Source organism: Panthera onca, chromosome A2, assembly GCF_046562875.1.
Source record: "Panthera onca isolate mPanOnc1 chromosome A2, mPanOnc1 haplotype 2, whole genome shotgun sequence".
Lineage (NCBI taxonomy): Eukaryota > Metazoa > Chordata > Mammalia > Carnivora > Felidae > Panthera > Panthera onca.
This window is the reverse complement of record NC_138340.1, coordinates 53,458,610-53,474,016: the sequence shown is the minus strand read 5'-3', so window position 1 is coordinate 53,474,016 and position 15,407 is coordinate 53,458,610. Positions and strand designations below refer to the sequence as shown.

At 41.8% G+C, this 15,407-nt stretch overlaps 1 protein-coding gene across 2 annotated transcripts in view; it reads right to left on the bottom strand.

Annotated features, from left to right (window-relative positions):
* SYN2 (synapsin II) overlaps positions 1-15,407 on the bottom strand; it is a 202,401-nt gene that overhangs the window by 17,400 nt on the left and 169,594 nt on the right. For both annotated transcript variants that reach the window (XR_014137280.1, XM_060631789.3), the window contains exons 6-10: positions 14,935-14,997; positions 14,413-14,555; positions 7,283-7,357; positions 6,716-6,818; positions 5,254-5,403 (exon numbers count right to left, since the gene is read on the bottom strand). Coding sequence is in view for 1 of the 2 variants with exons in the window: in XM_060631789.3 (XP_060487772.1) it covers positions 5,254-5,403; positions 6,716-6,818; positions 7,283-7,357; positions 14,413-14,555; positions 14,935-14,997 (534 nt within the window). In the remaining variant the exon portion in view is untranslated. The remainder of the gene's footprint in view (positions 1-5,253; positions 5,404-6,715; positions 6,819-7,282; positions 7,358-14,412; positions 14,556-14,934; positions 14,998-15,407) is intronic.

Genomic DNA, 15,407 nt, shown 5'->3' with positions numbered 1-15,407 from the left:
AAAGGGGAAGAGCATTTCAGAGAGAGGACACAGCTGATGCGATGGCCCCTACCAGTGTGGCTGGGGCTCAGTGAAGAAGAGCTAGGATAGTATGAGGGCAAAGAGGCAGGCAGGGGTCTACGTGAGTTGCTTGGGAAAAATTGGAAGGAAGACAAATTTAAGGGGAAAAAAAGAGTTCTGTTTTGGCCTTGTTATATTTATGATGCCTTCAGACATGCAAATAAAGATGTCAAGCAAGAGTTAAAAATGTGAATCTGGAGTTCAAGGAGCGGTCAGAGCAGGAGATAGATATGGGCTGGCTGAGATCGCCAAGGAATGTACACAGACCACATTCTAGGGCACCAACATTTGGAGGTTTAACACAAGTGGAGAAGCCAGCAAAGGAGGTGAGAAGGAGAAATCAATGAGGTAGAATGAAGACCAGGCAAGAACAGGGTCACTGAGGCCTGGAAAGGAAAGTGTTTTAAGAAGGAGGGAGTGTGGGCAACTGCATCAAGGCTACTGAGAAGTCATGCAAGATAAGAAGATGGGAAGATCAGAACTCAGTGACTTGGAGTCACTGTGACAAGAGCAATTTCAGTGGGATGGTGGGATTGGTTATTATTTCATTTTTCTAAATGGCAGATGTTTGTGGGTAGATGTGAAAATCTTCTAGAGAGAAGAAATTGATGATGGAGAAAATAGGGATAACTTGAAAGCCAAAAGGATGTGGCATCCAGATCACCAGTGAAGGGTGGGTCTTAGAAGCAGATCATGTGGCTAAAGATGCAGATTAACTGGCAGATGTAATAGTGGGAATATGGAAGCAATCTGGTCTGACACTCCATGGGCCTGGAGCCAGGATGACTGAAATGTCTCCTCAATCATAACCAGTGGAAATATGCTATCATCAGGGAGAAATAGGAGGTGGAAATATGACCAGTTCAGTCATGACTTCCAGCCCAAGTAGCAGCATTTTGCCAAGTGTGACAGACTGGTATTTCTGTCTTTAGGGGGGCTGGGGTCAAGGCACAAGGTTCAGGAAGAAACTAACAGAGAATATAAGAAGGTACCATCTGACCAATGGTGATGACCTCTGTGAATTCAGTCATGATATGAATTTAGAATATGAACATCTTTTGGACAGGAACTATATCTCATTCATCACTGTAGCCCTAAGTCTAATGACTAATTTTAAGCACATATGTTGGGCTAGGCCTGTGCTAGTCAGTGGAAAGACAGATGAAAAAGGCATGTCCCTTGCCCACAGGGTCTGAAATATTCAAGAAACATTGGCTAAGCTAATTTAATCATATATGGAGTAAAGAATTTGGCCTTGCCCAAAGAGAAATCTGGCCTTTGTCCCCCAACTCCTGGGAGGTAAGAAATCTGGCCTTTGTCCCCCTACTTTTGGAAGGAAAATTCTTGGGATTTCCTGAGCAATAGGAGTGTCCCTGTTATTTGTGGTGAGAGCCCTCAGATCACATTTGATAATATATGCTGATGAGGTGACTTACAGTAGCCCGTGGGGCCACATGGTATTAATTTGACTTTGAGGTATGGTGATACTGGAGACCAAGTTCAAACAGGTGATCAATCAGTCGAGCATAACTGTTACATGAAAACCAATAAAAACTATGAACACCAAATCTCAGATGAGCTTCCCTGATTAGCAACATGTGTACTGTCACATAAGGATGCTGAGAGGTTAATGGGTCCTTAGGACAATGAAAGCTTCATGTTTGGAATCTCCCAGACTCTGCCCTGTGCATTCTTCCTTTGGTTCATTTTTGAGCTGTATCCTTTCCTATAATACACCTGTGAGTATAACAGCTTTCAGTAAGTTATGTGAGTCCTTCCAGAGAACTCTTGGGAACTCTGAACTTTCTGTTGGTATCAGGAGTGAAGGCAGTCTTGTGGAAGACTGTACTCTCAGACTTTGCAGTTGGGCTGACTCCAGGTTTCATGTGACTTTAGAATTCAAAGGGATCTAGATATCATCTGATCCAACTTCATTCCGTAAGTGAGGAATTAGAGACTTAGAGATGGGGAAAGACTTACCCAAGGTCACATAATATCAGGATAGAGTAGGACGAACCCGAGTGTCCTAACTCCCAGCATAATGTGCTTCCCACAATATCTTAGTGTAGCTTTGAATGTGAGCCTGAGCAGAGAAAAGCTTATCCTTGAGCCAGTCTGGCTTTGCTACAAGGGGATTTTTGTAGGAGCTCCTATATCTAGGAAAGCTTATTCCTTACTATGTTTCTTACCTCCCATTTTTCTTTAGAATATTTAAGTTGCAATATGTAATGTTTGCAGAGTAAGGGGCTTGTACCAAAATAGAACTAATGCTTTTTGTGGGGTGGACAATATTTTTTGGTGATTTCTTTGTTACTGAACTTTTATGCTTCAGATATCATTTCTGTATAATCTAAATTTCATTGCTAGAAGACATGTTAGCGTTTTTTTTTTGTTCAGTCCTTCATTTTACACATGAAGATGCTGAGACACAGAAACAGAAACAGGACGATATCTATCCCAGGTCACTTGGTGAGTCAGTGGCAAGGACAAGGCTGAACTTAGGTCTCCTCTTCATTCTAGTCCAAAATGACTTTCCTGTAGAAGGCCAAGAGAGTTGTGCACACTCCTGTTTATAAAAGGACTTCAGGGATCCTCAAAGAATCCCAGAACAGCCCATTTTTGTTTATCTTGCCTGGGCAGCATGAGCCTGTCCTACTCTGTATAAATTCTTTAAGCTGCAACCAGATGTTCTCTGTATTTCTCAGGAAGGAGGCTACCTGTTACTGTTCCTCCCAGGCAGGGACAAGCAACAATCTGCTGATCCATTAGCTTTACAAAATCATAAAATCTAACCACAGATCTGATATTTTTAAACCAGGAAAGTTTGTTTGTTTGTTTGTTTGTTTATTAAAATTTTTTTAAGTTTATTTATTTTTGACAGAGACAGAGTAGGAGCATGAGCTGGGGAGAGGCAGAGAGAGGGAGAGAGACACAGAATCCGAAGCAGGCTCCAGGCTCTAAGCTGTCAGCACAGAGCCTGACGCAGGGCTCGAACTCACAAACTGTGAGATCATGACCTGGGCTGAAGTCATACGCTTAACCGACTAAACCACTTAGGTGCCCCGAAAGTTTTTTTATCACACCAAATTAAGTATAAATTTTAAATAATGGGATTATATCTCTAACAAGCAATTAATCTTTGTTCTGTTAATTACCCTATTGTAATTCTCTAGTGACTAACATTCCTGATGTACAGAAACAGATGCTTGCACCTGCCCAGAGGTTTGACACAGCATGAGCCTGCTACAGAAGGTATGAGACACCCGTAAGAGCTGATATATGATAGCATCCCACTGCAGGTGGCTACTCTCAACTTGGACACCAGAAGTAAATCTATTAGCCCAGAAACTCCCATTTATCCAACATCAGCCAGAATAGAAGTATTTTACTCAAATTTTCAGAGCTCGAAAGGTATTTAGATCTATCTAATATTATAGGTGGAGAAACTGACATCCAGAGAAAGAATTGACTTACGAATGGTCACACTGTTTTAATTTAGTCATTTCTACAGAAATATTTCTCATACATTAAGTTTCTAGCTTTCTTAAACAGCATGTGGAATACTGACTTACAAGTAACTGATTCTTGATGGTTCAGGTCCATTATTTTGAATATCAATCATGCTCCTATGCTATGATTCTGTGATATTCAAATGATAAGAAGAAAATGTGGGGTAATTTGCTTCTATACCAAATAATCCAGGCTGGTTTATCCTGTTTTTCCCTCCCCCACTCCTCTTCTTTCTTACTGAAGTATTTTGAGAATCCAATTACTTGGCTTCTGTTTGCAGTATAATCCCAGTGAGGCACTGATCTTTAGGAAAGGGGGTGATAATATCGAAGCCTAAGGTCGCAGGGAACCCAAGCCCAGAGGCTGCTTACTTACTTAATAATAGCAAGTAACTTTTATTGAACACTTATGATACACTATGTATGCTATATTTTAGGTTCTTTACTTCATTTAATTCTCATAATAACCCTAGGAGAGGGGTGCCATTGTCATCTCTGCTGAGCCACATATAAGTGTCTAAGGTCACAAAGCCAGTAAATAGAGGGTCCAGGATTCAAACTTGGGTAGTTCTCTCTTTAAAGCCTATACTCTGAAATCACTATTCTATTCTACCTCTCTAATTGTCTTAAGTATGATTTTGAAAGAAAATTTCTGAGTGATTTTCACGTACAAGTAATAAAACTTGAACCCTAGAAAGGGTAGTAATTCCCACCCACCACCCACCCCCCACTGCCCCAAATCACACAGCTGTTTAGGGGAACAGCTAGACTAGGATTCAGTTCTTAGATTCATTATCTCAAGCTCTTACCACTTCATTATGCAAAAATTCAGTGGGAAGAAAGTTAGGGGATATTTTTGCAAAGTGAGATATCTCCTAGATGGGATTTAACACCCTCAGTCTTGCCTTTCTTTGGCCCATTCTAGAGCCACAGGACCTGAGCCACAAAAGCTTCAGTGTGGATTTCCCACCTGAGGTTTGGATTCTGTCGCTGTGAATGTGACTGGTCATGAGTCACATACCATAGTCAACTGAAGAAAGCTGTCTCTCTCCCTTAGAAAGGAAAGCAGATTTCTAGTTTGAGCTTTACCTTGTTACTCTCTTCCAGAATGAGGGAAGAGAATGACCCCCTCTTCTCTCTAGACCAACATATTTCTTTCTTTTTAAAATGTATTTATTTATTTTGAGAGAGAGAAAGAGAGTACAGGGGAGGAGTAGAGAGCAAGAAAGGGAGAGAGAGAATCCCAAGCAGTCTCCATGCTGTCAGCGCACAGCCCAACATGTGGCTCAATCTCATGAATCAAGAGATCATGAGTTGGATGCTTAATGGACTGAGTCACCCAGGCACTGCTAGACCAGCAGATTTCTGATAAACACTCTTCTTTCTCTACAAATGCAGCAGAGCCCTCATAGACAGTAAACACTTGTTGAGAGGTCAGACCCAGCACCCCCTCAGAGACCCCTCCCATTTAAAAGTGGGAGTATCCCAAGGGAAAATGGGCTATGGTTCCCCCAGAGACTTCAAGTTCAGAGAGAAGAGAGCCAATACTCCATTTCTGGACAGTTCTATAGCTGCTATTGCAGACTCCTAATGAGAAGCCTCCTCCATCTTGGAGCCACCAAAGTCTAGAGCAGTGGGCTTGGGAATGGTTCTTGGTTCTCCCATGTCTCTTCCTGCTGCTTACCTGTGGCTGCTGGGTGGTTAAGGGTCTCTGAGGGGACAGGACAGGGGTCCTGGACAGCAGCTGGTTCATCTTGCTGATGACCAGTTCGGTGATGAGTTGTCTGTCTTCCACCTGGTGTTCACCAATCAGTGGCATACTACAGTCCATGACCTGGTGGAAGATGTAGCTCAGGTTAGGAAAGAGTCTGGAAACATCAAAGGCCTGGAATAGACTTTTAGAATGAGTAGGACGTAAGGCATCAGAGATAGGTTGGGGATGAAACTGGCATTCTTATCTTGAGCTGGAAGCAAGTTCTTTTGCAGAAATAGACCTGTGTCCCCTTCTCTGGCAAACCTTTGCCTAAGGTCCTCCCCACCAAACTTTACCCAGGCAAGGGCTCAGTGAGGTTGAAAGATTGGTAGCTGAAGAAGAGAGTATGGCTCTAGGGCTCAGAGGTTTGCAGGCAGGACACATGAAGGTCACTCCCTAACTTCTAGTTAAGAGTAGGCAGTTTTCGTCTCTGAGATTTTTCACCCATGCAGTTTCTGTCTCCACACATATTCTGCCCATTAAACAACTAGATTTCTGCTTTTGCTCATGACCTGGGATTCCTTCCCTTTCACCACCATCCTGATTCTTCCTGTACCTCAATGTCTGGGTAAATGTTTTCCTCCTTTAGGAAGAGACTGCCTAACCAGGACCATAGACCCTGTAGTCCAGCTCTCATTTATGATGAGAAAACAGGCCCACTGAGAGAGGGGATGTATGATTATCCAGGACACTACATGCCAAGCAGATCATGGAGTAGATTCTGAAGCTCACTTTGGGCTCCTGACACAAATCCTCTGCAAACACCACCAACTCCTGGCAAGGAGCCTTTCCTGTTCCCAGAAAGATTGGGCAAGAAAGTGTATGAATGATTCGTACTGCTACTCACTTTCCCTTTAATATGGGAAAAAGGAGTCAGCAAAGTTGTGTTAGAGGACCAGACTGAATAAAGTATCTCTAAGCCTCAGAGAGATGCTAAGAAGAATCTCCTGCATCCAGGAGACCTAAGCTCTAGCCCAGATTGAGACACCAATTCACTCCATGGCCTTGAGCACACGCTCATGGCATTGGGCTTTAGTTTTCTCATCTACAAAATGAGACTGAACCGAATGATTCCCAAGTCCAGCTTTCTAAGACCAAGAATGGTAAATCACTACAGTGTTCCCAGAGGAACAGCATTAGACTAGAACTCCAGGAACCCAGACCTGGCATCTCTTACCCTTGATGTGGGTCAGCCGAGCTAGTTGCAAACAATAGCTTCCTACTGGTGAAGATGTTTTGCTATGCACAGCCATTGGACGTATTGAGTGGGAACCATCCCCTGGCCTCAGAGACTAAATGCGGTTTGGGCAGCCCACATAGTTCTCAAGCCAAGAGCGTGGCCTCCAGCTTTGGGGGGTGTCTCTTACTGAGATATTCCTTGGGCCAGACTTACCTCAAAAATGTAGTCTTTCCCATCTTTACCATGTACAGCTTTGACAGCACAGATATCCAGGCCACCAAACATCTCAGAGCAGGTATCCACCCACAGCTTGTATCTGGAGGTGATGGGAAGGTGTTCTGAGTCTGGGATGTTGGCTCATATCAAACCTGCTTGCTACTGCATGCTCTCCTTCCTGTCTCCAGCTCTCCCATTCCACCCTTCTCCTCCTTCCCTCCCTCTACCCCCATCAAGCACATTGCCTTCTGTAGAATGCCCTCTCACTTTGCTCTCCAGATCCCACCCATGTTTCCAGGCTCAAAGCAGGTCTCATATACTCTAGGTGGCCTTCCTTGGCTATTCCAGTACATAGTAACTGCTCCTTTCTTGGAGCTTCTACATAGTGTTCAGTCTTTATCTTCATAATTTAGCATATAACCCAGTCCTGCCTGATCTCATTACCTGGCTACTTGGGCCTTTGTGTTCTGTCCTGATTAGAGGCTCCCTTTGGGCAGGAGTCACTTCTTTCACCTCTTCATCTAGGGAAGTTGGGCTGGGGGGTGGACAACTTCTCTCACTCACCTTTCTGACATGGCAATCTGCTCCAGCATTGCAGAGCCAGTGTTTGTCTTCCAGTTCCCTGAGATCGACGTCCTCCTGTAACAAGGTCCCACCAGGATAGGACAGGCAGTGAGCCGTACTAGCAAGATGGGGACATGAAACTTTCCAGAATTTTAGTTCACTGCTGCTTCCCCCACTTGCTTCTTGCCTCAGTAGCCAAGGCACCTTTCTGCTGAGCCTAGAAGCTGGCTACCTCTGCCAAACCCTGCCCTCAGTGTCCTCCTCCTCTCTATAGTCCAGCCCAGACTGCTGTGGCTCCAGGGAGGTTTCCCAGATCTTTTCCATCAGATGAACACTTATTTTCCCGAACCCCTAAAGGACGTTGCCTATACCTCACTTATAATCCTAGATCTACTTTTTACATTAGCTATTTGAGCTAAGTCTTATGTGTACAAGTCTATAAACCACTTGCAGCCTACCCACTTAGTATCTGGGCTGAGTTGGTATATACAGACTGAATTCTATTGATCTTGGGAACACTCTCAGGGTTCCGTGGCTTCCTTACTAGCTCACTTATTTATTCATTCAACAGTTAATTTCTGACAGTCTGCAGTATTAACAATGTGACTCTGGGCAAGTCAGTTAACTTCTTCAGGCTTAAGTTGCCTCATCCATCAAATGCAACTGATAGAATCAAGTCACCGACTTGTGACTTCTCTGCTGTGCCCTCTGCACCCTCTCCATCCATGAGCAGGTATTAGAGTCAACTAGTCTTGGACTAAATTGGAGGTAGATGACCTGGTTTCTGTTCTGGATTTGCTCTTAACTGACTGGGTGACCATGGGCAAGTCACTTCACTTCTCTGAGCCTCTTATTCCTGTGTAAACACAGGTTTGTCATGAGGATCAATTGATACAGTTTTAAATGAATTGTAAAACACCAAAAATAGGCCTTCTTAATTATTAGTCCTCACTCATACAGAGTCAAGAGGAAGGGGATTGCCTAGGGGACAGAAAAGCCCTGCTCACACTACTGACAGAGCCATTCATGTGCTGCCCTTGTCACGTGATACCATTTGGAGACTGGATGCACGTGGCAGTCTCCACTCAGCAGTTCCCAGGAGTACCTTCTCCAGAGGTCTGGTCTCAGACACTGAGAAATCTAGACATATGGCTACTTTTCAGAGCCCTGAGGCAGCCTAGTTAGTTGACTGATATGGTAATACGAACCCCTCACATTTGTACGGTACTGACTACTTTCCAAGGCTCTTCCTCCACAACCCCCTCACCAGAGCCTCAGTGCAAACCCCTGTTGTGAGTAGGCTGACATCCTCAAACCAACTTTACAGACAAGGAGATTAAGACTCAGAAAGGTTAAATGACTTGCCGAAGGTTATGTATCTAGTGAAATTAGACATCAGATAAAAAATCTAAGACTCTTGATTCCCTCATTGTGCTGTGCTCCCCCCATACCCCACGGCCTAGTTCAGAAAAAAACAAACAACTAACAGCTGACTGACTTGCAAAATCTGAGTAGAGACACACATAATAAAATCATAATAAAATAAGATCATAATAAAAATAGCACTGTCTTCCTAACACTGGTGGTTTACGGGTGTGTCCCTGTGACCAGGCTGAGCTCCTCAAGGGCAGGGGCAAAGAATCACTCGCTTCCAGGTCCCCAGCACAGGGCCACGGTACAAATACTGTCCTGGAAACTGAGTAAGTAATAATGTCCCTTACACTTCACACCTTTCTCTAACAATGAGAATACAGGGCATAGATCCATACAGGCTACCTGGGACCTAGGGGAGTGTAAGGAGCACCCAGAAGCCACTCAGTGACAGCTCAACTACCTCTCAGGACTTGAAGGTCATCTGACCTCCACAGACAGATGTACATTATCACCTACTGAGAATAGAGAGGGAACAGCACCCTCTTTTCACCAAATATGGCTGTCTCTGGATCTCTAGGGTGAGAGCTAAGGGAGAAGGGAAGACTCTTAAACCTTATTGTGGCTATTACCAGGTCAATTCCTTCTGAAAGCAAGGGGATAGCTAAAAGCTTGGGGAAGAGGAGCTGCGAGGACCTGAATATTCACCTAAATCACTGCCCCTTGCAAATCAAAAAGTAAGTAAATGTTTTCTAAAGTTTCTTTGGTTGCCCATCCTTCATAAATATTAGAGGATTCTCTTTTCTTATGCTTCAATGAAAATGCTTTTGGAAACCTGAACCTTAAAAAAGTGGCAACTCCTTTTAAAGATCAAGGTACTCTTGCTCCACTGTCATAAACATTTTGTATTTATGTATTTACTTTTAAAAGTAAAGGATAGGAAATCTGCTTTCCTAGGTGCCTACACATATTGATTTTTCTGCTTCTTTTAGCTACTTTTTATAATGATCTTTTAAATGATCTTGTCTTACATTGTGTACAATTTTAAAACAACCCTAAATTCCTTTCTGAAGCAGTAAGATTTTAAATAAAAAATTATAAACTTTTAAAAAGCAGTAATCTAGTCCAAACAAGTAAAAATGATTCTGTGCTTCAGTCCTGTACAAGGGCTCTTCCCTGAGTACTTACTGGCTGCCTACTCTGTGCCTGCTGCTACACAAGCTGATGGGGTTGCAGAGATGGTTCCACTGTCCCTCCCCAGGGAGTTCAGAGGAGGGTGACAGGAATTCCTGTGTGTGAAGAGGGCTAAGCTAGAGGTGTGTGCAGAATTATGAGAAGAAGGGGGTGTAGGGAAGGGCTCCTAATTCCAGGGGTGGGGAGTACAAACACTGAAGGGAGATAATGATGGAAGAACAGTGGAAATGGCTGGGCGAGGGAAAGGGAAGCTGCTCAACCTTAAAGTCTGCTCAAGTGCTGAGCAGCAAAGTCAAATCCTGGTTATAATGTTCTTGTTTGTAAAGGAAATACTATGCTATATTTATTAAAAAGTGAGAGGCTAATATTTCCAAAATTGGAATTATAATAAGCTATTTGCATTCTTATGTATATTATAGAAGATCAGGTCATCCTGAAATCTTTTCTTTCTCTAAATTCAAATGGAGGAAACTTTTAACTTTCCATTCTGGCAAATGGACACAGTCATGTGGAGAAGTCATCTCTTCTCATAACCAATAAGCTTTTAATGCTCTGTAGTCTTTTCAGGGCTATATATTTTTATTAGGAGTGTCTTAACCTTTTCTGAGTTCTGGCAGCCTGGTGAAATCTATGGATTCCTTTCAATGTATAAAAAGGAATCCTTTATGTCTAAAGGAGCTAGAAAAGGAATAGCAAATAAAGCCTAAAAAAAGAGACAGAGAGAGCAGAAGAAGGGAAATAATAGAGATTAGGGCAGAAATAAATGATATAAAAACAAACAAAAAACAGATCAAATCAATGAAATTAAGAGTTGGTTCTTTGAAAGAATTAATATAATTGATAAACCCCTACCCAGACTTAAAAAGAAAAGAGAAAGCACCCAAATAAATAAAATCATGAATGAAGGAGGGAGAGATCACAACCAACACCACAAAAATACAATTATAAGAGAATATTATGAGAGGCGCCTGGGTGGCTCAATCGGTTAAGTGTCCAACTCTTGATTTTGGCTCAGGGTTCAAGCCCCGCATCAGACTCTGCGCTGAGAGCACGGAGCCTACTTTGGATCCTCTCTCTCCCTCTCTTTCTGCCCCTCCCCTGCTCATGCTCTCTCTCGCTCAAAATAAATAAACTTCAGAAAAAAAAAGTAGAATATTATGAAAAATTATATCCCAACAAACTGGGCAATCTGGAAGAAATGGAAAAATTCCTAGAAACATACAAACTATCAAAACTGAAACAGGAAGAAATAGAAAACTTTAACAGATTCATAATAAAGTTAATCAATAATCAAAAATCTCCTAAGAAACAAAAGTCGAGGGCCAGATGGCTTCCCAGAGGCATTCTACCAGACATTTAAAGAAGAGTTAATACCTAATCTTCTCAAACTATTCCAAAAAATAGAAATGGAAGGAAAACTTCCAAATTCATTCTATGAGGCCAGCATTACCTTGATTTCAAAACCAGACAAAGATCCCACTGAAAAGGAGAACTACAAGCCAATATCCCTGATGAATATGGATGCAACAATTCTCAAGAAGATACTAGCAAATCAAATCCAACAGTATCTTAAAAGAATTATTCACACAACCAAGTAGGATTTATCCCTGGGCTGTAGGGCTGGTTCAATATTCACAAATCAATCAATATGATATGCCACATCAATAAAAGAAAGGATAAGAACCATGTGATCTCTCAATAAATGCAGAAAAAGCACTTGAGAAAATACAGCATCCATTCTTGATTAAAAAAAAAACCCTCAACAAAGTACCTCAACATCATAAAAGCCATATAAGAAAGACCTGCAGCTAATATCATCTCAATAGGGAAAAACTGAGAGCTTTTCCTCTATGGTCAGGAACAAGACAGGGATGTCCACTCTCACCATTATTATTTAACATAATACTGGAAGTCTTAGCCTCAGCAATCAGATAACAGAAAGAAATAATAGGCCTCCAAATTGGCAAGAAAGAAGTCAAACTTTCACTATTTGTAGATGACATGGTACTCTAGGTAGAAAACCTGACACAGTCCATGAAAAACTTGCTAGAACTAATACATGAATTCAGCAAAGTTGCAGAATATAAAGTCAATGTACAGAAACCTGTTGCATTTCTAAACACCAATAATGAAGTAGCAGAAAAAGAAATCAAGGAATTGATCATTGCATCAAAAACAATTATACACCTAGTAATAAACCTAACCAAAGAGGTAAAAGATCTGTACTCTGAAAACTATAGAACACTTACGAAAGAAATTGAAGGTGACAAAAAGAAATGGGAAAAAATTCCATGCTTATGGATTGGAAGAACAAACATTGTTAAAATGTCTATACTGCCCAAAGCAGTCTACACATTTAATGTAATCCCTATCAAAATACCACCAGCATTTTTCACAGAATTAGAACGAACAGTCCTAAAATTTGTATGGAACAACCAAAGACCTCAAATAGCCAAAGCAATCCTGAAAAAGAAAAGCAAAGTTGAAGGCATCATGATTGTGGACTTTAAGCTATATTACAAAGCTGTAGTCATCAAGACAGTAAGTTACTGGCACAAAAACAGACACATAGATCAATGGAACAGAATAGAAAACCCAGAAATGGACCCACAGTTATATGGTTAACTAATCTTCAACAAAGCAGGAAAAAATATCCAATAGAAAAAAGACAGTGTCTTCAACAAAGGGTGTTGGGAAAAATGGATGGCGACATGTAAAAGAATGAAACTGGACCACTTTCTTACATCACACACAAAAATAAATTCAAAATGGATAAAAGATCTAAATCTGAGACAGGAAACCATCAAAATCCCAGAGGAGAACACAGGGAGCAACCTCTTTGACCTTGGCCAGGGCAACTTCTTACTAGACATGTCACCAGAGGCAAGGGAAACAAAAGCAAAAATGAACTTTTGGGACCGCATCAAAATAAAAAGCTTCTGCATGGCAAAGGAAAGAATCAACAACATTAAAAGGCAGGCTGTGGAATGAGAGAAGAAATTTGCAAATGACATATCTAATAAAGGGTTAGTATCCAAAATATATAAAGAACTTAACAAATTCAACATTCAAAAAGCAAATAATCCAATGAAGAAATGGGCAGAAGGCATTAATAGATACTTTTCTAAAGAAGACATCCAGATAGCTAATAGACACATGAAAAGATGCTCAACATCACTCACCATCAGGGAAATACAAATCAAAACCACGATGAGATACCACCTCACACCTGTCAGAATGGCTAAAATGAACAACACAAGGAACAACAAATGTTGGTAAAGATGCAGAGAAAGGGGAAGCCTCTTACATTGTTGGTGGGAATGAAAACTGATGAGGCCATTCTGGAAAAGAGTATGGAAGTTCTTCAAAAAGTTAAAGATAGAACTAACCTATGATCCAGCAACTGAACTTCTAGGTGTTTGCCCAAAGGATACAAAAATACAGATTTGAAGGGATACATGTACCCCAATGTTTATAGCAACATAAGAGCTCAAATGTCCATCGACTGATGAATAGATAAAGAAGATGTGGTATGTACACACACACACACACACACACACACACACACACACACACACACACTGGAATATTACTCAGCCATCAAAAATAATGAAATCTCAGGGTGCCTGGGTAGCTCAGTTGGTTAAGGGTAAGTGTCTGACTTTGGCTCAGGTCATGATCTCACGGTCCATGAGTTCGAGCCCCACATCAGGCTCTGTGCCAATAGCTCAGAGTCTGGAGCCTGCTTCAGATTCTGTGTCTCCCTCTCTCTCTGCTCCTACCCCATTCACACTCTGTCTCTCTCTCAAAATTAAAATAAAAAAAGAAAAGAATGAAATCTTGCCATTTGCAATGACATGGATGGAGCTAGAGTGTATTATACTAAGAAATAAGTCAATTAGAGAAAGACAAATACCATATAATTTCACTCCTGTGTGAAATTTAGGAAACAACATAGATGAATATATGGGAAGGGAAAAAAAAAAGAGAGAGGGAGGCAAACCATAAGACACTCTTAACAAAAAAGAACAAATTGAGGGTTGATGGAGGGAGTTGAGTAGTGGGAGATGGGCTATGTGGGTGATGGGTATTAAGGAGGGCACTTGTTATGATGAGTACTGGGTATTATATGTAAGTGATGAATCACTAAATTCTGCTCCTGAAACCAACATTATACTATATGTTAATGAACTAGAATGCAAACAAAAATCTAGGGGAAAAAACCCCAAAATCTCTGTGATTACCTTTAGTGACAAGGTCACATGTGCTGTTACTACTACTGTAGCCTGTTGTCTTGGTTTATAACTGAGGAGATGCCAAATTTCACTTAGAGGCTAGTGAAAATAAATATTAATTTTATTTCTCATCTTAGTTCATGGGCCCTCCTCTGACATGAAAGGAACTCAGGCTAGGAGTCCCTGGCTTGTATGGCACTCTCTTTCTGTTCTCTGCCTTTTGGGCCAGATGAGGTTAAACTGAGAGTTGACTGCTACCTGGAGCCTCAGATTTTCCACTGGGCTGAGGAGAAATTGAAGAGTATGTGCTGAGACCCCAACCCCACTCACATATAAGCCTTGTAGTTGTTGCCTATCTTCTGGACCCGGATGTCATACTTGGCATCAATGAAAGGCTCTGCTGTGGCATAGGTCTGGGTGAGAGCCACCACACTAGCAATGTCCTGGAAGTCGTAGTGGTTTTCCACTTTGACCTAATGTTGAAGCAAGGCAGAGAGGGAGAAAAGGAGACACACAAATGCAGATACTGAGAATCACAAGAACCCTGAGCTAAACCCATCAAGATGTTGCTCATCCAGATGCAAACCTGGATGCCACATCTCCAGAGGAAGCCCTTCCTCTCTAGCTTCCCCTCCTAGAACTCAGGACCCACACTTGCTACAAAGGGCCCAAGGCCCAAGCCTGTACTCTGTTTGTTGGAAAAGGTCTGTTTGGGTAACACTCATGCCTTCAGAGGGGCCAAATCACCTCCTTGGAAAGAATTCATAGAGAAAGGAGCCAGTCCATAACCAGGCTCTCTGAAAATTACCCTTCTTGGCCTCAACCCCAAAGTGCAGCAAACCCTGGCCTTACCTTGCCCATGCCTGAGTGAGCATGGCCAATCTTCACCACCACAGGGAATGTAGGCAGTGTCAGCTGAAAGCAGAGGAGAAAGGAATGAACTGGTCAGAGTGTGCCTCACTTTCTGTGGAATCTTACAAGTATTTTTCTTGGTAATACCCTTGGAAGGGCCCTTTAAAGTACCAGCCCAACCTACTTGGTTGACAAATTAAAAAACTGAGGCCCATAGAGTGACAGTGACTTGCCCCTCTCTGCCACTAAGTACTCTTTACATCTTTAAAATTCATTGCTTCAACCTTCTCTGCATTAGACAAACTCTGGGCAGGACCTGTCCTTAGCCAAAGAGAAGTAAAAATAAATAAATAAATAAATAAATAAATAAATAAATAAATAATCTTTGAAAGGGTGAATTTTGCTGTATGTAAGTTGTATTTTAATAAACCTGAATTTGAAAAGAAATGTACCGGGGCTACTGGGTGGCTCAG